Raw genomic sequence first — 22,122 nt, 5'->3', positions numbered from 1 at the left:
CCCCAGCGCTCGCCAAGTCGGCCCGGCCCGCGGCCCCTGGGCCTCGGAGCCCGCCCACCTCCCTCCAGCGTCGCGCCCCGCCGACTCCGCTCCCGGGCCGCCGCGAGCTGCTCCCTCACCCCCTCCCTCGCCCAACCCCACTCTGTTGGAACTCGGTCGGGAACTCCCGGCCCCTGCCTCCCCGCCTCCTCCCAGGAGGTGCCAGTACCGATGCCCTGGATGAAGACGAAGCCGGTGACCACGAGCACAGGGTGCCAGTTAAACTCGAGCGCGGTCCCGTCCCAGCCGAGCCCCTCCCGGTAGTGGAGGACCCAAATGAGGGTGAAGATCACAGACAGGAAGCCGACGAGCAGCGCCGACACCAGCAGCCCCAAGAAGCCCCTGTAGCCCTCCATGGCCATTAGCGCCCCATGCTCCGCGCGGTGGTAGCCACAGGAACTCCGCGAAGCGGCGGCGGCGGCGGCGGCCTCTGGGTACTTGGCACAGCGGCGGGACGCGGCGTCGACTTCTAGGAGCTGTCTCCGCCCGGGGGAGGGGTTTTCTCGCTTGCCTGGCTGGGAGGCGGGGCCTCTAGGGGGCGGACAGCTGGCCGGTGCTCCGAGACTAGCCCCACCCTCGGGCTCTAGTGGCCGCCCAGGGCTCTCGCTGCTGGGGGGCCGCTCCTGGCCCGGCGTCCGTGCTTGCAGAGAGCTCGAGTAACCGATCCCGTTACTTATTGAGAGCGAGAGTCCTGAGGGTTCCATACCCACCACTTTCTTTTAACTCTTCCCGTGTCTCTTACATGAGGGGAGGCAGTGGTGCGCACTCTCGGTTAACAGAAGAGAGGGGTCCGTAGGGTGGCTTTGTGTGTGTGATCTTGACTAACGAAGCCTCATGAGTCGCAGTTCTAGAGGACTGGCTGTCTGATGTCAAGGAGGAAACTGTGGGACTGTGTGGACCTGACCTTACCTAGCAAGGAAACTACTGGCAGTATGCGCTTAAGAGAGAGAAGGCAGATACCTCCTGGACCCTGGACTTGTCCATATGATAAAAATGGATCTTAAAAGTGCCACCTTCTCAAACCTATTTGAACTAAAGCCCCACCTTGGTGGAGTGAAGTTCACTCACTCCCTGCCTTCTTTCCAACATTAAGTTTACCCTTCTCCATTGGACAAGAAAAATGTCAGTGTTATCAACTGCTGTTAAAGAAAATGGGGCTCTGGCTGTTAGGGCTCCTAGAATGCACTTGGGAACGTTCACTTCTAGCTCTCTCCTGTAGCTCACCTCCAAGGACTAGTTCACCAAATTGTCATCTTGCCATTTTGAAAGGCCTTAGAATATGCAGGAGGTGTATGGGAGTGATTTTCAATGTAAAAGGCAGGTTTTAGGCAAGGAAGTAGGAGTGTCAAGCACTGGTAGTGGGGCAAGATTGAGGTCTAAGAGTAAGGGGCTGCAGACTTCACTGATGTCACTATTTTTCCCTTGTTGGTAAAAAGAAAGGGAGAAAAAGAAAGAGAGTAAACAAGTGGAAAAGAGGACCCCTACCCACAGTATAAGGCTTTCTACGGTCTGGCCCTGACGTCCATAGCTTCTCTCCCATCTCACCACTCCCTACCCATCCATGTCCCTGCCTCTAAAATTGTCCAGCCCCATCTCCACCAAGAAACCTTCCCTGAGTCTGCCTATGCCCCTATTTTACACTTCTACCCACCTCCCCATCCAGTGCCTCTCTGCATCACTTATCAAGATGTGATATAACCATCTGCTCCTGTGGCTGTCTCCACTCCCCAGACAGCCTGCTTGAGAGTAGTAGCTGTCTAATTTATCATTTTATTCTTCCTTGAAATATAGTAGCTGCTCAGTAAATGTTGGGAGAAGAATGGGACTGAGTGTGTCAGTCAGGGTGCTGGCAGGAAACACATGGCTCATTCCAGTTGGGCAATTTTATAATGAACAGGGCTACTTACAAAGTTGCAGGCAGGGTGTGGGAAACCACAAGGGTTTTGCAGTGCCCAGGCCTGAATGGGAGGGGGTTACTGAAATCCAGAGAGAGAAAGAGAGACAGAGAGAGAGAGAGAACAGTGTAAAAAGGGCAGGCTGACTGAGGCTATGGGCTTGAGTTGAGGGATGCAGTCAGCCGGGAGGGACCCCACAGGGAGGAAGAATGGGAGCCAGCATGAATATTCCAGCCTTACTCTCTTCCCCTCCAATCTCCTGCCTGGTCCCAAATGGCTGAAGCTAATCTGAAACTCAGAGGGAAGATGATGTAGCCCATATAGGTCAGCCTCCAGGACACAGCAGAGTGGAGAAGGGTGAGAATAGATCCATAGGAATAAACAGAAACTATCACTGAATCTTCCAGTTTTATTTTTTCAGACCTTTGGGGTTCCTGAGTGCTACAAAGATTCCCTGTTTAATTTTATGCTGTTTCTCTTCCTCTTCGACCTTTAACTAGTAATTCTTTAACAACAATATCATTGTGTCCCTATTCTTCTCCCTAAAAGTATCTAGTTCTTGTCCCCAGGTAACTTCTTCACCCCCTTAGCCCAACACCTTCACTCCACTCTCTAGCTGATTTTACTCTGCAGCAATATCAAAGAAGAATCTGTGGGATTCCAGACTCCATTTAACAAAACACCTCAGGAAATGAAAACATGGCCAAATAGTATGGATGATGTTGAATCATCTTGAAGTTACCAGCTAAACTGAGAAAAATTTCAACTTTTAAGTTTTCCTTTAAGGACCTAACTTTGATAAAACTTGTCACTTGAAAGAGGAAACTTTTTAATAAAGTTTGTTGTGGCTTGGTATTAACAACTTTTAAAAACAGATCTTTTATATAAGTTTCCCTCAGGGGGTGGTAAACAATTTGCCACCAAAGTACTTACTCAGATACTTTGTGAAGTACTTTGTAAAGTTTACAAAGTTACTTTACTCAAGTACTTTTTACATCAATGCTATCAAAGGGCTGCCTGATGTGTGGGGATGGGGTGGGGCATTGAACAAGATAGCCTTCCGAAAAACCTATGATTCTAGAAACATGTATATATTGGCACAGATTTTTATTGTCTCTGACAGATACAAAATGCAGAGTGAGGAGAGCTGTGAAGGGCCAGGGAGAGAAAAATCTAAACCCCACTCATCAAGAGATCAGGAACCAGGGGCCCTGTTTGCCATTTATCTGCTGATCTTCCACGAGGCAGTGTTGCATTTCTTTGGCATGTACAGAAGTCCAGTATTCTAATGTAAAGTCTAATAAGTTGTACTTAGTGGTTTGCTGTCTGGAGTAAGTGGACCATTTTTTAAACATTCAAATGTTGACAGTGTGTTGGTTACTCTGTTTGCCCCTCCACTCTCCACCCTTCTTGGTCTTGCCCTGTGCCCTGACAGACTTCTAGTCCTCTGGCTTCCAACTGACTTTGGTCAATGGGTGGTGCTGGAAGATCAGAGGGCAGGAAGAAAGAGGAGTCATTGACCTATTTATCCCACCATGCCCCCTTGCCAGACCATGGTTTTTACAGTGGTTGTGTTCCTCTTTTGGAAGAACACATGGGGACTTTTGAGTGTCCCCTCTTCCCCAGCTACAGCTCTCCCAGGGACCAGTAACACCATGCCCACTCCCTTCTACAGGCCTGCGCGTGGTATCGGCTGCCGGCTCACGCTTGTCCCTGGTCCTCGCCATTCCTTGTGGGGTTCGTAACCCAAACAGACAGAAGAGTCTGTTTGCACCCCTGTAAATAGTTCCCTTATTAAACTCTCTTGAATGAAAGACTGTGTGCAAACCAGCTGTTTCCTGCAGGACCGTGACAGAGACAAGTGGAAAAATACTCTTGCCTAATACTACTGTTTCCCCAGCCTTGTCTGTGCCTTCTTAGGACATACTGTGAAAGGAGGAATATATGAAGCAAGAAAAAAATCACAAGCAGAAGTGAGCTCACACATCTTCCTCTCTTCTCTTCTACTAGACCAGAGATTTGGGGATCAGAAAGCTGTCTCAGATGACTAAGATAAAGTGACACAGCTCACGCCGTGACTCATGCTGTAATCCAAGCCCAGGCAGTGCTCAAAGGCTCCTTAGGGAAAGAAAACAAGGGTTACAGTTTTGAAAAGAACACAAATCCACGTTAATGGGAGGAATATTCTTTCCTCCTGTGTTGTCTTCAGGGCAAAAACCAAATGTCTGCTTTGCTGAGGTGTTTCTCCTCCGAGGGAACTGCTGAGGAGATTGGTCCCCCGCTCTGGCGGTGGAGCCCGCCTCTACCACTTCCCTCACCTGAGGCTCCCAGAGTCCAGCCCCCCTAAGAGGGCAGCAAGGAAAGATTTCATCTGTATCTGGCACAACCTGCGGAGCCCCAGTGTGGGAAGAGGCAGCAAGTAACTCTCTTCCAGACTTTACCAGACCCAATGCAGCCAAAAAATAAATTAAATTAAAAATAATAATAATCAGCACTTCCCTGGTGGCGCAGTGGTTGAGAGTCCGCCTGCCGATGCAGGGGACACAGGTTCGTGCCCCGGTCCGGGAAGATCCCACATGCCGCGGAGCGTCCGGGCCCGTGAGCCATGGCCGCTGAGCCTGCACGTCCGGAGCCTGTGCTCCGCAAAGGGAGAGGTCACAACAGTGAGAGGCCCGCGTACCGCAAAAAAAAATAAAAATAAAAAAATAATCAAAGGGTCAGGAAGATCTTACAAAGCAGTGTAGTGTGGAAGGAACAGAAGCAATGCCTTGGTCTAACCTACACCCCCTCCCCTGACATGGGGAAGAAGCTCTATCAAGCTGGGCCTTTCCTTGGGCACCTCTCAAGGTGCTCTCCACACTCCTTCCTCTTCTCCTGGGTCTAATAAAAGGAGCTGAGTGGGGGGATAGACTCCAAAGTGGTCAGTCTGCACAAAAAGGCGTGCTGGCAGGCAAATTATCTCCAGGAATTAGTTAACCCTGGGAGGGGTGGTTTCCAGTCCACAAGGCCCCAAATGCCAGAGCATTAAGAATACAGAAAAGATGCTCAACATTGCTAATTATTAGAGAAATGCAAATCAAAACTACAGTGAGGTACCACCACACACTGATCAGAATGGCCATTATTAAAAACTCTAGGGCTTCCCTGGTGGCGCAGTGGTTGAGAGTCTGCCTGCCGATGCAGGGGACACGGGTTCGTGCCCGGGTCCGGGAAGATCCCACATGCCGCAGAGCGTCTGGGCCCGTGAGCCATGGCCGCTGAGCCTGTGCGTCCGGAGCCTGTGCTCTGCAACGGGAGAGGCCAGGGCAGTGAGAGGCCCACGTACCGCAAAAAATAAAAATAAAAAAATAAAAACTCTACAAAGAACAAGTGCTGGAGAGGGTGTGGAGAAAAGGGAACCCTCCTACACTGTTGGTGGAAATGTAAGTTGGTGCATCCACTGTGGAAAACAGTATGGAGGTTCCTCAGAAAACTAAAAATAGAAGTACCATATGATTCAGCAGTCCCACTCCTGGGCATATATCCAGACAAAACTATAATTTGAAAAGATACATGCACCACTATTCACAATAGCCAAGACATGGAAACAACCTAAATGTCCTTCGACAGATGAATGTATAAAGAAGATATGGTACATATATACAATGGAATACTACTCAGCCATAAAACGGAATGAAATAATGCCATTTGCAGCAACATGGATGCAACTAGAGATTATCAAACTAAGTGAAGTAACTCAGAAAGAGAAAGACAAATACCATATGATATTACTTATATGTGGAATCTAAAATATGACACAAATGAACCTATTTATGAAACAGAAACAGACTCACAGACATAGAGAACAGACTTGTGGTTGCCAAGGGGGAGGAGGAATGGACTGGGAGTTTAGGGTTAGTAGATGTGAAGTATTACATATAGAATGGATAAACAACAAGGTCCTACTGTATAGCACAGGGAACTATATTCAATACCCTGGGATAAACCATAATAGAAAAGAATATAAAGAAGAATGTATATATATGTATAACTGAGTCACTTTGCTGTACAGTAGAAATTAGCACAACATAGCACTTTGCTGTACAGTAGAAATTAGCACAACTATACTTCAATTAAAAATTTAATTGAATAAAAGAATACAGAAAAGAATACAAATTCCAGTTATAAGATAAATAAGTACTAGGGCTGTAATGTACAACATGATAAATATAATTAACACCACTGTATGTTATATATGAAAGTTGAGAGCAAATCCTGAGTTCTCATCACAAGAAAAAGATTTTTTTTCTATTTAATTTTAGATCTATATGAGATGAGGGATGTTCACTAGACTTGTGTTAATCATTTTACGATGTATGTAAGTCAAATCATTATGCTGTACACCTTAAACTTGTACAGTGCTGTATATCAATTATATCTAAATAAAACTGGAAGGAAAAAAGAATATGAAAAGGAAGAAAATATAGCTAATACAGTCTAGAACAGTCATTGACAGAGAAAAGGCGTTTAAAAACACACTCCTGGACTGACTGACAGACTGACAAGGTTAGAATAGAGAGCCTAAAATCAAGTCAGAGAATTAGCAAAGGAAAGAATGCTCTGGAACACTTTTCTTGTGACCAAGCTTTCTTCCACATAAATCAAATTTTACAAGCACATTGGACTATTTGGATGGGACTTTATAGTATGTGAAGAACTGAGTTATACTATTATTAACGAGTAGCCAAAAACATTGTTTACTTTTGGAGAACTTTTATGGGATACTTCCTTGTTTGGCTGTGTAATAATAGGAATAAGTGTTCTAATTACAGTCTTCTCTGTCACTGATGCATTTTTTTAAAGGGTGTTCACAGACGGAGTGTCTCAGAAATATATTTCCAGAATTTTGGCTCACAGATGTCAGGATTTTATTAAAGTATGAAGGGATGGTGTCCAAAAAAGAACTCTGAAAGCAGACCAGAGAGGCTTTCTTAATTGGCCAAATATTTCACTAAACAAATTTTATCTGCAAACAGCTTAGACAGACCTCACTGAATCTTGGGAAACCTTGATTATAATTTCTGGTAGCAGGTAAAGCTCTTTTTTAAAGAGAAAACCCAAATGGTATAAGTCCAAATTTTACTTTTGTACCAAAATAAATTTAGCATGGCTTCTGTCATTTATATGTTTCTCCAAGCCTAGAGCCTTGAGATTCCAGTCAACACGAAGCAGTTTGGAATAAGTGAACATACATTGTTCCAGGATTTCAATCTGCTGTGTAATCAGACAATTTACACGGGCCCAAAACTGGGAGGCAGTTTGCTGATCTGTGACAGGACGGCTTCAGATTAGTCTGGGGTTCTTTTTTTGGGGGGGTACGTGGGCCCCTCACTGTTGTGGCCTCTCCCGTTGCGGAGCACAGGCTTGGGACGCGCAGGCTCAGCGGCCATGGCTCACGGGCCCAGCCGCTCCGCGGCATGTGGGATCCTCCTGCACCGGGGCACGAACCCGTATCCCCTGCATCGGCAGGCAGACTCTCAACCACTGCGCCACTAGGGAAGCCCTAGTCTGGGGTTCTTAACCTGATGTCTATGGATAAAACCTGAATGGGAGAAAAATTGCACCTTTATTTTCATTAACTTGTAACTGAAATTTAGCAATTTCTATAATTATGAAAGCAGACAACAAGCTCCACTACTATTCGCAGTGGCTGTGATTTTGTCACCAATAGAAATCACTGATATTCTCACGTCCCATGGAGAGCTGTTGCAGGTATCTCAACTTTCCATTTGTGCTCAGCACCTCTTCAGAGTAACAACAGTTATTAAGCCTGCAGCTAGATCTTGTAATGCAACAAGAATGAAGCACATATACCATTGTATCACAAATTGTTCTTTTTTTAAATTTTGGTAACTCCTCTTCAGTGTAGCTGGTTTCCTTTGTAATCCCATGTTTTAAAAAAGATTGAGAAGGCCAGTAGTGACTATGGATACTATAAGGAAGAATCTTCAAATTATTTAGTATAAACGTAATCCTTTTTTATTTTTCATTATTTCCCCATTATTTTGAACACATAGAACTAGAACTCCTAATAAAGATAAAATGATGTGCAAATGATGTTTTAAAAATTGAAGTATAGTTGATTTACATAGTTGTATTAATTTCTGCTGTACAACAAAGTGATTGTTATAAATACATATACATTCTGTTTCATATTCTTTTCCATTATGGTTTATCCCAGGATATTGAATATAGTTCTCTGTGCTACACAGTAGGACCTTGTTGTTTATCCATTCTATATATATAATAGTTTGCATCTGCTAATCCCAAACTCCCAGTCAATCCCTCCCCCACCTCCCCTCCCGCTTGGCAACCACAAGTCTGTTCTCTATGTCTGTGAGTCTGTTTCTGTTTCATAGATAGATTCATTTGTGTCATATTTTAGATTCCACATATGTGATATCATATGGTATTGCAAACCACTTTTTTTTTCAGGTTTGTTATATTTATCCAGAGGGTGAATCAACTACAGAATAAAGCATTTTTAGCATTAAGAAATCCAATGTTTTAAAATCTTTTTTCCTTGCAATTCTGTTTATTACAATTTTGTGATCCTCAAGAGATTCTCTTATCTGAAGTTTTTCAGGAATTCAGGTATTTTGCATGATATCTGATGTGATTGGTAATAAAGTAGTAGCTATGCAATGAAGCTACTTTGCAATGAAGTAGTAGCTATGATCATAACCCTTTTGCAGTCTGAAAACAACAGGGATTTTCTTTTCTGTACAGGCAGCGATGAAGTTTTCAGGTAGTAACTGTCCATCTGAAAGGAAGTGGTCATCTTTTCCTTGATCAATTAGTATATCCAGCTGATAACGTGGATAGGACTTCACAAGATGGGTAGCATCATTAGCCTTCCAGCAAATGACTTTTGAATCCCATTTTTTAAACTTTTCTGTTCTATATTTTATTTATTTATAATTTATTTTTTATTCATTTACTATTGATATGTAACATTGTATTAGTTTTAAGTGTATAATAGAATGATTTGATATATGTATATAATTACAAAATGATTACCACAAATTTAGTTAATATCCATCACCACATAGTTGCAAATTTCTGTTGTTTTTAGATGTGTCTTTTGTAAGCAGCATATAACTGGATTTTTTTAAAAAGTCAGTTTGTGGAGAGACAAGTGATGAAGCAATTACAGCAAATATTAATTGCAGAATCTAGGTGGTGGGTATATGGGTGTATACTGTAAAAGTCTTTCAACTTTTCTGCACGTTTGAAAATTTTCATAATAAAATGTTAGGGAAAAAGTCACTCTGCTAGTCTTTATCTCTTAATAGGTGAGTTAATCTATTTATATTTATTGTGATTATTGATATATTAGCCTGATTCCTACTGTTTCCTTTTGTGATTTCTGTTTACCACATAGGGTGGAGAAAAGTACCTTATGTAGATAAGCTATTGAGACATTTGGAAGACTCATTTCCTCCTGAAGAAAAGGACTTTTCCTGTAATATTATTTTTATCAAAAAAGTGATTAAACAGAGGCACAGAATGTTTAAATAGCTTACCACTTTCAAAAATTACTTTTTCTCACTATCATGGGACAAAAGCACCTCCTGCATGTGGAAAGAAGAGAGGTCAGTGTTCTAGGTCCTTGCTACTCAAAATGTGGTCCTTGGACCAGCTTGTTAGAAATGAAGAACTTCAGGCTCTACTGCAGTCTTCCTGAATCATAATCTGCATATTAATAAGCTTCTCAGGTGGTTAGTAGGAAATTTAAGTTTGAGAAGGCTATCCTAGGACAAAAGCACTACCTCAAGATGCTTAACACCTGACAATCACAACCTAATGACCACAGCCTGGCCAGCTGTGACTCTCCCAGATGCTTATCTAGTGCCAGGGACAGGGGTCTGTGTTTCTTCAAGGATCTGTATCTCAAATCAGTGAGATTTTAGGAAGGCTAGCAGCTATCCTGATAGGCTTCCTTTAAGAAGTCTGACTATATTTCTTGTATAAATGCTATGGCTTTTTTAAAAAATTGACTCATGTTGGAAAACAGGGTGAGATTTGGGGTTCTTAAATGGTTTTATTATCACTGGAGAACCTGGTAAAACTTTAAGGTTCTTAGTGAAAATGTATGCACAGGACAATGACCAACACATAGAAGGTAAAATGGCGTTTTACAATAAGCTGATTATGACCCAACACCTCAAAGTAGAAATCTGGTATGCTGAGCTAGAATCATGTGAAAGTCTCCTTTTTCCTAAAGTATGCTTTGAGCTCTTTCCACATTCATTCAATCAAAACAACCGCTCTCTACAGAAAGATTTAGAGATTCTCTCTCTGTACATCTGTCTATACCTACCTATCTACATCGATCTCTCTCTATCATCTCTTTATTATCTATCTACCTATCTATCTATCTATCTATCTATCTATCTATCTATCTATCTAAGAGAGAGATGCCAGACACTATGGTAGGTGCTGAGAATATAAGTGAGCAAAAATTGACAAAGGTCTCTGTCCTCATGGAACTCACAGTCCTCTCCAAATACTAAACTTGAATTCTGGACCTGAAATCAGCTCAGATACGAGGAAAAGTAGATCCAGTGCCTGCTTCTAGCAGCAGGGGAATGGAGCCACAGGGTGAGAGAGAAAGTGGAAGGGAGATACATGGGCAAGGGTCATTCCTCAAGAACTGACCTTTTACTGAGCTTTAAACATATGAAACCTCTATCCCTAGAAAACTCAGCCCAGTCATTGTCCAGGTTTCCGACTAACCAATCAGCAACTTCTCCTAGGGGATGAGATAAAGATGGAGATTGAGGGAGAAAGCATAGGAGACGTCCTTGTCTAGAATTTAAAAATAAGAGATTGCTGTGTTGTCTATAAAAGACTAAGCCATTTGCTATACAGAAAAAAATTAGTTCAATGTTCTAAGAGTCTATTATGTGCCAGGACCTTGGGACCACATCTGTGAACCAAAAAAAACCAAAAACAAAACAAAACAAAAACCAGTCCAGTGCCCTTTTAAAGCTTACATCCTAGCTTACATCCTAGTGACTAGGATTGAGGGAGTGCAGGTTTCCCCTAAAGAGTGAAATATGTTATGGTAATCTCCAGGTTCCTGCCAAATACCTGGAGAGAGGTCAGTCTCTCGGATGAAAACCAGGGTTAGTGCTGTAAGGCAGTCCCAAGCAGACAATGTCATATTCAAAGATATGGAGCGTTGAGTTTTATATTGGTGTCCAGCTCCCATCTGGCAGGTCACAAGACAGCGCCCTCCATGTGGGTACAGAGTAGAGACCAGAGAGTGAGGAATCTGGGCCAGGTCCCTAGTAAGTTATACCCATCCTTTTGGGCTCAGGCCTTCTCACAGAATGTGAGAGGGACAAGGCTTGGGAACTCAGAAGGTAAGATAGGTAGGATCATTATTGTATAAACTCAGGTGATTTTTTTTTCTTGCTTTCTTTCCAGTTTTAATTTTTTTTAATTAATTAATTTATTTGTTGGCTGCATTGGGTCTTCATTGCTGCACACGGGCTTTCTCTAGTTGCGGTGAGTGGGGGCTACTATTCGTTGCGGTGTGCGGGCTTCTCATCGCGGTGGCTTCTCTTGTTGCGGAGCATGGGCTCTAGGTGCGCAGGCTTCAGTAGTTGTGGCACTCGAGCTCAGCAGTTGTGGCTCGCAGGCTCTAGAGTGCAGCCTCAGTAGTTGTGGTGCACGGGCTTCGTTACTCCGCGGCATGTGGGATCTTCCCGGACCAGGGCTCGAACCCGTGTCCCCTGCAGTGGCAGGTGGATTCTTAACCACTGCACCACCAGGGAAGCCCCTACCATAGTGTTTTAATCAAAACTTTGTATTTATACAACCGGGTACAATGATAATTGTGTTGTGAACATAGGTTTATGGACATATATATTCTTTTACATCCTTTGTAATATATTCTAATGTGTGGATATACCATAAAATTTTAACCATTTCTGTACTGTTAGACAGGTCATATTCTATTCTTTATCGTTATAAATAACACTGCAGTGAAAATCTATGTAGTTAATTTTTGGCACACATTCTATGGTGACTTTGTACTGTGTCAAGTAATCTGGACTTACATTTCCCAGAACCCCCTGCCCTGCATGGTTCTGAGTTAATGAGAGCCATAAATTTTTTCTGCATGAGATTTAGATGGTGGAAATGAAGCAGCAGTCATACTTATACCTGGAAGACTGGTGTAGGCTCAAGCACTGTCAGAGCTCATGCACACCGTCATGGATCATCTTGTTAGACGGGCCAGCAGCCAGGCCTGTGGCAACTCCAGCTAGTTCTTCATGGGATAGTACCTGGGCCTCACAGATCCAGCTCCCACCAGATCTCCTCTTTCAACTTTTCCAAATCTTGGCCCAGGCACATGTGCAGCCCTGTGGTGAAGTGCACTCGATCTTCTAGAAGTCTTCCACATCACTGAAGTTGGATGTTTGGAAGCAGTGAGAGGCAGGTGCAAGTTCCGGTTCCATCCTTTTGGTTTTATCTCATCCTGTGGGTTCCAGTTTGTCCCCACTCTCTCCTACTTCACATGCATCTCCCTGTCCTAATTGCTGCCCTGCCGACTTCAGGCTTGGCACCAGATGAAGAGCCGCAGTCTTGCACAGACTGCACAACCAGCTTCCACAACTGTATAAGGTCTAATCTCTATACAGAGCTCTCTATATCACTCACAAGTGGTTCTGCTTCTCTGATCAAACCCTAATTGACACTCATTCATAACTATTTCTTTTGGATAAATTCCTAGAAGTGCAAAAGCTGGGTGGAGATAGTTCTTTTTACGTTCCTTAAGTATTTTTTTTGTTCATGTTTTTTATTTAGTTAAATCTTTTCTGGAAAAATTCTAGCTTGTTTCTACTTTATTGGGAAGACTCAAAATAAGGTATTTTTGTCCACACTTGCACCAGAACTTTAATGGCAGAGCACTGGACCAGTGGGCTACAGTGCCCATGGCAGTAGCAAGAATCCAGAGGAGGTGAAATTCAAAAGGAGGTGGTCAGACCCACTTGCTGAATCACCTCCTGATGACACCCCAAGGTGACAAAACCTTTAAGAGTCTCTTTTTTGTTAAAGACATGACAATTTCCTTTATGGTTTATCTTCTTAGGCTGGAGAGTCCTGTCTCTGAATCCTTAACCATTGGTAGACTTTGCCTGTTCCAACTGTCTCCATATACCTATTTGGACAACCATTTATTTATTATTCCTGCATTCCCAATATCTATGTTTGGTCCACCTGCTGGGACATATCATCGATGCAAATGGTATCATCTAGATTTGTGCAATGCATGATCTGAACAGCTATATTCACGAGTTTTACGTTACTCCAGGTTGCATCTTCCTGTTGCTGACTTGATCTTTCTGTAGTTTGTGGCCATAGCTTTTGGATAACATGTTCTGTCTGCTGGCTGGACATCCACCCATAGCCATCATCAGGTCAGTTCCCTCAGTGTTTCCCCAGCTAGGAAGGCAGATTAACTCTAGGAATCAGCAACTATAAAAATCAGTGCATCCCAGACCATCGTGGACCAGGCCACTCCAGGTCCAGTTTTGTTCCAAGCTGCAACAAACTTAGCTTCTAGAAGCTCCTCCAAACCCATCTCTTAGGTAATAAATTTGCATTTGAGGTACATCAAGATGATTACTTAAGTCTAAAGTGCTAAAACAAGATTCTAGTAACTTCCTGGCTCCCCTCCTGTGACATCATAAAGGCTTTCCTTGCTTATGTACAGAGTCGGAAAAGCCACTGGGTTTGAGGATTTTGATTTGGGCAATCTCCACTATAAAAGCAATTTCTGGCAAAGACAGTACCTGCCAACGATGAAATGAGTATGGTATTTCTTTTTCATGTTTCTCATGTTTGCTCTGACTCAAATTTTGCCCATATCTATCTGTGTGGGAACAGTCTTTATTTGTGGGGGGGGCAATTAGGTACTAATAATTTTCTTTTAATTTGCATGATTCACCCAGGCTAAACTCATGGGAAGGTGTTTTATGGAAATATATAAGGTTCTGGAAGTCCAGCCTTAGCTCTCTAGTTTGACATAGACATTAAAACTGAGAAGAATAACTCCATTTACTCTGTCCCTAAGTAGTTTTCCAAGATTAAACTTAGAACACTATACATTGATTCTAGAGTGGTATGGTTTGGGGGGCAAGGATATTTGCCATCAAACTTAAGTTTTTGGTGGGAACCTTTTAAGTGATGCTTCTCTGTAAGCACTAGAATGACTATATTAGTTATTCAGAATGTCCTCTTTATTACTAAAATCTAGCTCCAAAGAATGAGGGGCTAGTTTCTTTGGATGGTCTCCATCACTTGCATCTTTCATACATCAAAAGTGAAACTTAGAACAGAATGATAATTCTATTAATATCCTGGAAGTAGACTTAATCGGAAAGTTTTGTACATTTGAGCTGCTTTTATCTGTTAGGCAAGCCACAATCTTTCTGTGCCTCACTTTTTTTTTTTTTGGTGGGGGTTGATACTCGGGCCTCTCACTGTTGTGGCCTCTCCCGTTGCGGAGCACATGCTCCGGACGCGCAGGCTCAGCGGCCATGGCTCACAGGCCCAGCCGCTCCGCGGCATGTGGGATCCTCCCGGACCGGGGCACGAACCCGTGTCCCCTGCATCGGCAGGCAGACTCTCAACCACTGCGCCACCAGGGAGGCCCCATGCCTCACTTTTTATCTAGGATGAAGTAGGGGAATAGACCAGGCATTCTTTGCAATTCCTCCAATCCTAAAATAACTTCATCTTTAAAAAATGGTATTTACCTGTGGCCCAAATGTTTAAAATGTCTGTTAGTGTATTCCAAGGGCAAGTGCTAAGGAGTACATATATTGCAAAGTCAATAACTTTAGATTAACTGTCAGATTTTTTAACCATAGTGTTAAGGCTATAGGCTTAGTCTGGATATACTCTACAGGAGAATTGTTAAATGCTTGTGCAGTTTAATTAAATATAATTTAATCAGTGGCTCAAAAATAGGAAGTATAAGAATATATTCTACTGGTCAAATACACATAAATTATCAAGTCCCCAAAGACACCAAAAGTCTTTGAAGTAATGTGAGAGTGTGAACTTGCTTTACTTTGAAGATATTCTGCATTAGATATGCTAGCGTCCTAAATCAGAAAAACTGAATGACATGAAAATCCTTTTCCCTTGTTTGCTTCCAAAGGAATTTACTACTATTATTCGAAAACAAGAACAGAGTACAGTTTCAATTAACAGTGTACTAAGTTAATGATTAGTGTTTATATTCTTAAGTTTCAGCTATATTAAAGTTTATGAATGCTGAAGAAGCTGGGCTAATATTCTATCATAAAAATATCACTGAAAGTGCAATTAGCGTTAAGTGCAGAGGAAATAAGATAATGGAATCTGTTGCCCATTTTAGCTGTGGACCTTCAATTCCATGACATCTAATCTATTAAAGGACTTCAGATTTGCATACTTATTTAAATTAATTTACAAATTCACAAATTAATTGGGTAGATTAAAATTTCAGCAGTAATAAATCTTTGTAAAGCTTGGTTCTTCATAGAGAAAGAAAAACAAGATAATCTTTCATATGTAAAGAATAACACTTGGGACAGTTCAGACTTGCTTTATGGTACAGCACTGAACAGTTTTGCTTAATATTCCCTGTGTACTTACAAAGTTCTACTTTTCCTCCAAACCCCATAAAATCTTCTTTTTAATGAGTTCAGTAAAATATCTAAATTGCAACACTGCATCTATATACTTTGTCAAAGAACACTGTGGTATATTTCCTTAAAGTTGCATAAAGCAAATATTCTATGTACATTTCAGTACAAGACCTTGCAAACTTTTGGATTCTTAAAAACTACCTGGAAAACCCAACAGAAAAAAAAGGGCAAAGACTAGGAACATTATAGTTCCAAGAAAAGGAAACACAAATTTCTCTTAGATGTATAAAAAGGCACTCAATCTCACCCATAGTAAAAGATACAAATTGAAATTATGATATTATTTTCAACTATCAGATGGATAAGTATAAAAGTTTTATAATGCATTTGGTGAGAATGTGGAAATATAGGCATGCTCCTACATTTCTGTAGTTTAAATTGATACAAACTCTATTCTGGGGGTTGGGGGAGGGTACAGGATCTAGTAGTTCTATCTCTAGGAATTTATAATACAGATATACTCAGGTGTGAAATGACACTGCAGTATTGTAAAAATAAATAATTGGATAGAATCTAAAGGTCCACCATTGGGGACTGGTTAAATAAATTTCATACAATAGATCATTATGCAGCCTTTTAAAAGAATGAAAATGCTCTATATGTACTGACCTGGAACAATATGCAAAATATATTGTTAAGGATTTCCAAATGGTGTGGTGACTGATTAGGTGCACAGAGGCACCCTTCTGCTAAGGAACAACTAGACCTTGGATAGGACCTGTCTCTTTGAGGCATTGCTGGTCTCTCAAGAGATAGGGGAGGTCTCTGAAGCCCCTCTCACTCCAAAAATCAAAATAAAACCAGAGTTGTTCTGAGGTAAATGAAGATAGTGGTAACACTGCTATCAGGATACTGAGGCTTTGGCCAACACAAGGTTGGGAAGGATGAACTGAGCCAAGACCCTGAAGTGATCCCAGAATGATGGCTTCTTTGGCTACACAAAAATCAGTTACAGATAGATTAAAGCCTAGATAAGAAAGGCAAAACTATAATGCTCTTAGAAAAGAATTGAGAGAGTATTATCTTCATAGCCCCAGGACAGTAAAGCATTTATAAAAGGAGATGCAAACAGTAACAACTATAAAATAAAGATTGATAAATTTAACCACATTAAAATTAAGAACTGTTCCTCAAAAGACTCATTATTAGGTATTAGAGTAAAAAGAAAAAGAAAAAATAGGAGAAGGTATTTGCAATACATATAATCAGCAAAGCCTAGTAAACATTACTATTACAAACTGATAGCGCAAATCAAACAGAAAAATGGGTAAGACTTTAACAGGTACTATACAAAAGGTGATACCCAAATGATCAATAAACAGACATCCTCCTTAGTAATTAGGGAAGTACACATTAAAACTACAATGGGATACACACCTATCAGATTAGGAAAAAAGTTAAAAGTCTGACAACATTAAGTGTTGGAGAGAAAAATGGAACAACAGGAACATCCAAACAATGCTGGTGAGATTGTAAACTGGTATACTCTTCGTGAAAATATCATGTGGCATCCAATAAAGCTGAACATATATGTACCCCCGACCCAACAATTTAAATCCAAGATCTATACCTTAGAGAAATACATGCAGATGTGCATCTGGATGTATGTACAAGAATGTTCACAGTAGTACTGTTATTAATTGGCCTAAACTGGAAATCACCCCAAAGCCCATCAATAGTAGAACAGGTAAATAAATTTTGACACACCTGAATGCTATACAGTAATAAAAATCAACTGAAATGCAACAAAAGGAACAAGGTGGAGATACATAAATGAATCTTATATACCTAATGTTGAGTAAAAAAGCAGAACACAGAAGAGTATATACAATGTGATTATATACTTAAAGTTCAACAAGAGGCAAAAGTAAGCCCTTTTGTTTCGAAATGCACACAGGGGTAGTACATTTAAAAAGAAAAGCAAGGAAATTAATCAGGATAATGGTTACATCCTGGGGAGAGATACAATTGTGATCAGAAAGGCACACACATGTGGTTTCTCAAGTGCTAATAATATTCTATATCTTGACCTGGAGGATGGGTTTTGTTGTTTTGTGGTTATTTTTTGAATTATGTTTTTTTCCACGATGCATGTGGTACTTCACAGTTTAATTTTTCAAAAAAGGAAGTAAAGGAAATTACTACTAAGATAAACAAGCCACAAGAGAGTGCCAGGAATGAACAGGCAAATTCCAGGGGAAAGTAGAACTTTTCAACTATACATGGAAAATTAAGCAAAACTGACCAAATGCTGGACCACAAAGCAAGTCTCAACAAATTTCAAAGAACTGAAATGACACTGAACATATTCTCTGACCATAGTGGAATTAAGCTAGAAATAAATAAAATTTTAAGTAGAAAATTCACACATTTTTAAATTAAGAAATACATTTCTACATAGTCCATTGTTCAAACAAGAAATCATTAAGGATATTAGAAAATATTTTAAGCGGATTAAACCTTGAAAGTACAACCTGTCACAAGTTGGGAGATGCAGTAAAAGCCATGCTGAGAGGCAAATTTACAGCATATAAAATGCACATATTAGGAAAGAAGCAAGACGGAAAAACTTATGATCTAAAAATCTGTCTCATGAAATTAGAAAAACAGCAGAGGCAGGTGTGGAGCACCGGGCGGCAGGCACGCGGTTCCAGTGGGCCAATGGCGGCCAGACGAGGCCAGGACGCGCCCAGAGTAGCCTCAGCATAGGGTTGCACCGCGACAGTCCCGCTGATCGGTTCTTTGAGACTTCGTCTTGTTTGAGACCTGATGGCCAAAAGAGAGGAAGAAAACTTCTCTCCTAAAAATGCCAAAAGACTGAGACAAGAGCTGGAGGATTTTGATAAAGTGAGGAAGATGAATGTACAGTTTCTTTCACTAATGATACTTCTACTTTGCAGGAGAAATTGGGATAATTGAGAGTATTCAGCTAAGAAACTTCATGTGTCATTCCATGCTTACACCCTTTAAATTTGGTTCTAATATCAACTTTGTTGCTGGCAACAATGGAACTCAGCAGCTATCTCAATAACATTAAGAACAGCGGAGGTGATGCCTATAAAACAAATGTGTATGGTGACTCTACAGCTGTGCAACGTCTCATCAGCATGGATGGAAGTTGATTTTATAAACTAAAAAGTGAAACGGAAACGTGGCTTCTACTAGGAAAGAAGAACTAATTGCAGTTCTTGATCATTTTAACATGCAGGTGGATAATCCAGTTTCTGTTTTAACACAAGAGATGAGCAACCAGTTATAGCTGTCTAAAATTGAGGGAGACAAATACAAATTCTTCATGAAAGCAACCCCACTTGAACAGATGAAGGAAGATTATTTATACATTATGGAAACAAAGAACAAAGGAGTAGATAAATAAAGGAAGAGTAATTTACTGAACTAAAGTGCCAGTGTTTAGAGAAAGAAGACGTTTACAAAGTATTGCTAGTGTAAGTACAATGAAAGCTAATTTATTGTACTTGAAATGTGAAATGCCTTGGCAGTGGTCAATGAAACTGAAAAACAACTGAATGCTATCAGAGATAATATAAAAATTGGAGAAGATCGTGCTGCTAGACTTGACAGGAAAATGGAAAAACAGCAGGTCAGACTTAATGAAGCAGAAAAAATACAAGGATATTCAAGATAAAATACAAAAGATTAGTCAAGAGACAAATGCATGAACACCAAAACGTATCGTATTGAAAGATGTTACTCCTAAGAAAAGGGCCTATAATGAAGCTGAAGTTTTATATAACCATTCCCTAAATGCATATTGAACATTAAAGAAAGATGATGAGTAGCTCTGCAAAAGAATTGAAGAACTAAAAAAAAAAAAAAAAAAAAAGTACTAATCAATCTTTGGAACTTGAGCAACTGAAAAGGCAAAAAAATTATCTTAGTTAAAAGAGAGTGTAACCTAGAGATTGTCATACTGAGTGTAGTAAGTCAGACGAAGACAAATATCATATGCTATCACTTATATGTGGAATCTAAAAAAATGGTACAAGTGAACTTATTTGCAAAATAGAAATAGTCACAGATGTAGAAAACAAACTTATGGTTACTGGGGGGAAGAGGGGGAGGGATAAATTGGGAGATTGGGATTGATATATAAAATAGATAACTAATAAGGACCTACTATATAGCACAGGGAACACTTCTCAATACTCTGTAATGACCTATATGGGAAAAGAATATAAAAGAGTGGATATATGTGTATGTATAACTGATTCACTTTGCTGTACAGCAGAAACACATTTTAAATCAACTATAATCAAAAATTATATATATAAAAAAGGAGAGAGTGTAAAGGCCTTACAGGATCAAGAAAGTTCAATCAAGAGATTGAACAGTTTTAGCCATAGAAAAGAAGAGGAACATACCAGAATTGAGAGAAGAATTAGATGTGAAGTATATGCTGAACTATAATCAGCAGCAACTGAAAGAACCGAAAGTAATACCGATCGACTAAAAGGATTTGGCCCTCACGTTCCAACTCTTCTCAAAGCCAGAGATGATGCTTATAGATGTGGACATTTTACCTATAAACCCATAGGCTCTTCAGGAGCTTGCATTCATCTTTGGGACCCTGAGCTTGCTCTGGCTACTGAATCTTGCTTAAAAGGACTTCTGCAAGCCTACTGTTGCCATAATCATGCTGATGAAAGAATGCTTCAGGCACTGATGAAAAGGTTTTATTCACCAAGCCACAGATAATATTTTCTGAGTTTTGGAATAAGACGTATGATGTTAGACACAGAGCAGCTTATCAACCAGTTTCCAACAGTTCTGACATATTTAGAAATAGAAAATGCAGTTGTTGCAAATAGCCTGACAGGAGAGGCACAGAGACAGTGCTAGTAGTCAAAAATAATTGTGTAGCTTGTGCAGTAATGCAGTCCCAAAGCTAGCCAAGAACTGTAGCTTTTACTGCTGATGGTGATCAGGTTTTTGTGGGACATTATTATTCATCTGAAAATATAAGACCTAAGTTTCTAAGCAGAGATGTGGATTTATTTCAAACTGACTTGCAGAAGGAGGATGAAAATAAGTAAGCCCAGATATTAAATCTTCAGCAACATTTGTCTATCCTTGAAAAGGATATTAAACACAATGAAAATTTTCTTAGAAGGTGTCAATTACATTATAAAGAGTTAAGATAAAAATAAGAAAAAGTATTTCTAAAATGTGGGAACTTGAGAATGTAGAAGAACTCTGGTCTGCAGATGTTGCAACTTTGGAAGATGAGCCTCAAGAAAATAAAATAAAAATGAAAATAGTTGAGAAAAATATGGAACAACAAAAAGAAAACATGGAGCATCTTAAAAGTCTGAAAATAGAAGCAGAAAACAAGTATGATGATGCAATTAAACTGAAAATTAATCAGCTAGCAGATCCACTTAAGGATGAATCAAACCCTGCTGATTCTGAAGTGGATAACCAAAAACAAGAGAAATGGCATTTTGAAGAAAAGCAAAAAGAACACTTGGATACTTTAACTAAAAAGAAACAAGAGCTAGATATGAAAGAAGAAGAACTAGAAGAGAAAATGTCACAAAAAAGGAAGATAAATCTGCCCAGAGCAGCTAGAAGAAAAAAAATTCTGCATCGATTCTAGACAAAAAAATTAATAGATTAAGACAAAAGATATAGGCAGAACATGCTAGTCATGGAGATCAAGAGGAAATAATGAGGCAGTACTAAGAAGCAAGAGAAAGGTATCTTGATCTGGATAATAAAGTAAGGACTTTTGAAAGGTTTATTAAATTACTGGAAGAAATAAGAACCCATAGATATGAAACATATCAACAATTTAGAAGGTTTTACAATGCAAATTGGACTTTGACAACTTATTATCTCAGCCAGCCTATTTGTGGAAAAATGAATTTTGACCACAAGAATGAAACTGTTACTATATCAGTTCAGCCTGGAGAGGGAAACAAAGCTCCTTTCAATAACATGAGGCCCTTCTCCAGAGGCGAACGTTGTTGTTGGTGGTGGTGTTTTGTTTTTTCCATGGCTTGCTTCATTCTTTCCCTGTGGTCCACTGCTGAATCTCCTTTCAGATGCCTGGATGAGTTTGATGTCTACATGATATGGTTAACCAAAGAACTGCAATGAACATGAGACTCGAGACAGCAGACTCCCAATGTTTCAGTCAATTTATCTTGCTTACCCCTCAAAGCACGAGCTCACTTCTGTCAAGTGAACTGATTAGATTCTTTGAATGTCTGATCCTGAAAACGGACAAATCACATTGCCTTTTTAACCTGTGACTCAATAGCAAGAAGACCAAAGTTGATTTGTAACTTAAATATCATGTCCTCACGTTGAAAGATTTGCACAGGGAAAAAAATTCAGGATTATTTGATGAAATAAAATGAAACCATAGATATTCTTAAAAAAAAAAAAAAAAAAAGCTCCTTTATACATCT

The 22,122-nt window shown here is 40.4% G+C and overlaps 2 protein-coding genes and 1 pseudogene across 2 annotated transcripts in view; 1 reads left to right on the top strand and 2 right to left on the bottom strand.

The window, feature by feature from the left end:
* The window catches only part of CYBRD1 (cytochrome b reductase 1), a 31,301-nt gene extending 30,628 nt beyond the window's left edge, over positions 1–673 (bottom strand). The window contains exon 1 of the mRNA XM_007110499.3: positions 209–673. Coding sequence (XP_007110561.1) covers positions 209–401 — 193 coding nt within the window. The 5' untranslated portion in view covers positions 402–673. The remainder of the gene's footprint in view (positions 1–208) is intronic.
* A 17,784-nt stretch (positions 674–18,457) lies between these two features.
* LOC102993222 (structural maintenance of chromosomes protein 6-like) lies at positions 18,458–21,989 on the top strand (annotated as a pseudogene).
* Positions 21,682–22,122, bottom strand: part of DCAF17 (DDB1 and CUL4 associated factor 17) — a 57,569-nt gene continuing 57,128 nt past the window's right edge. Inside the window, exon 17 of the mRNA XM_024122198.3 lies at positions 21,682–21,774. The gene's annotated coding sequence lies outside the window, so the exon portion shown is untranslated. The remainder of the gene's footprint in view (positions 21,775–22,122) is intronic.

This window comes from Physeter macrocephalus, chromosome 2 (assembly GCF_002837175.3).
Source record: "Physeter macrocephalus isolate SW-GA chromosome 2, ASM283717v5, whole genome shotgun sequence".
Lineage (NCBI taxonomy): Eukaryota > Metazoa > Chordata > Mammalia > Artiodactyla > Physeteridae > Physeter > Physeter macrocephalus.
This window is presented reverse-complemented; position numbering and strand designations above follow the sequence as displayed.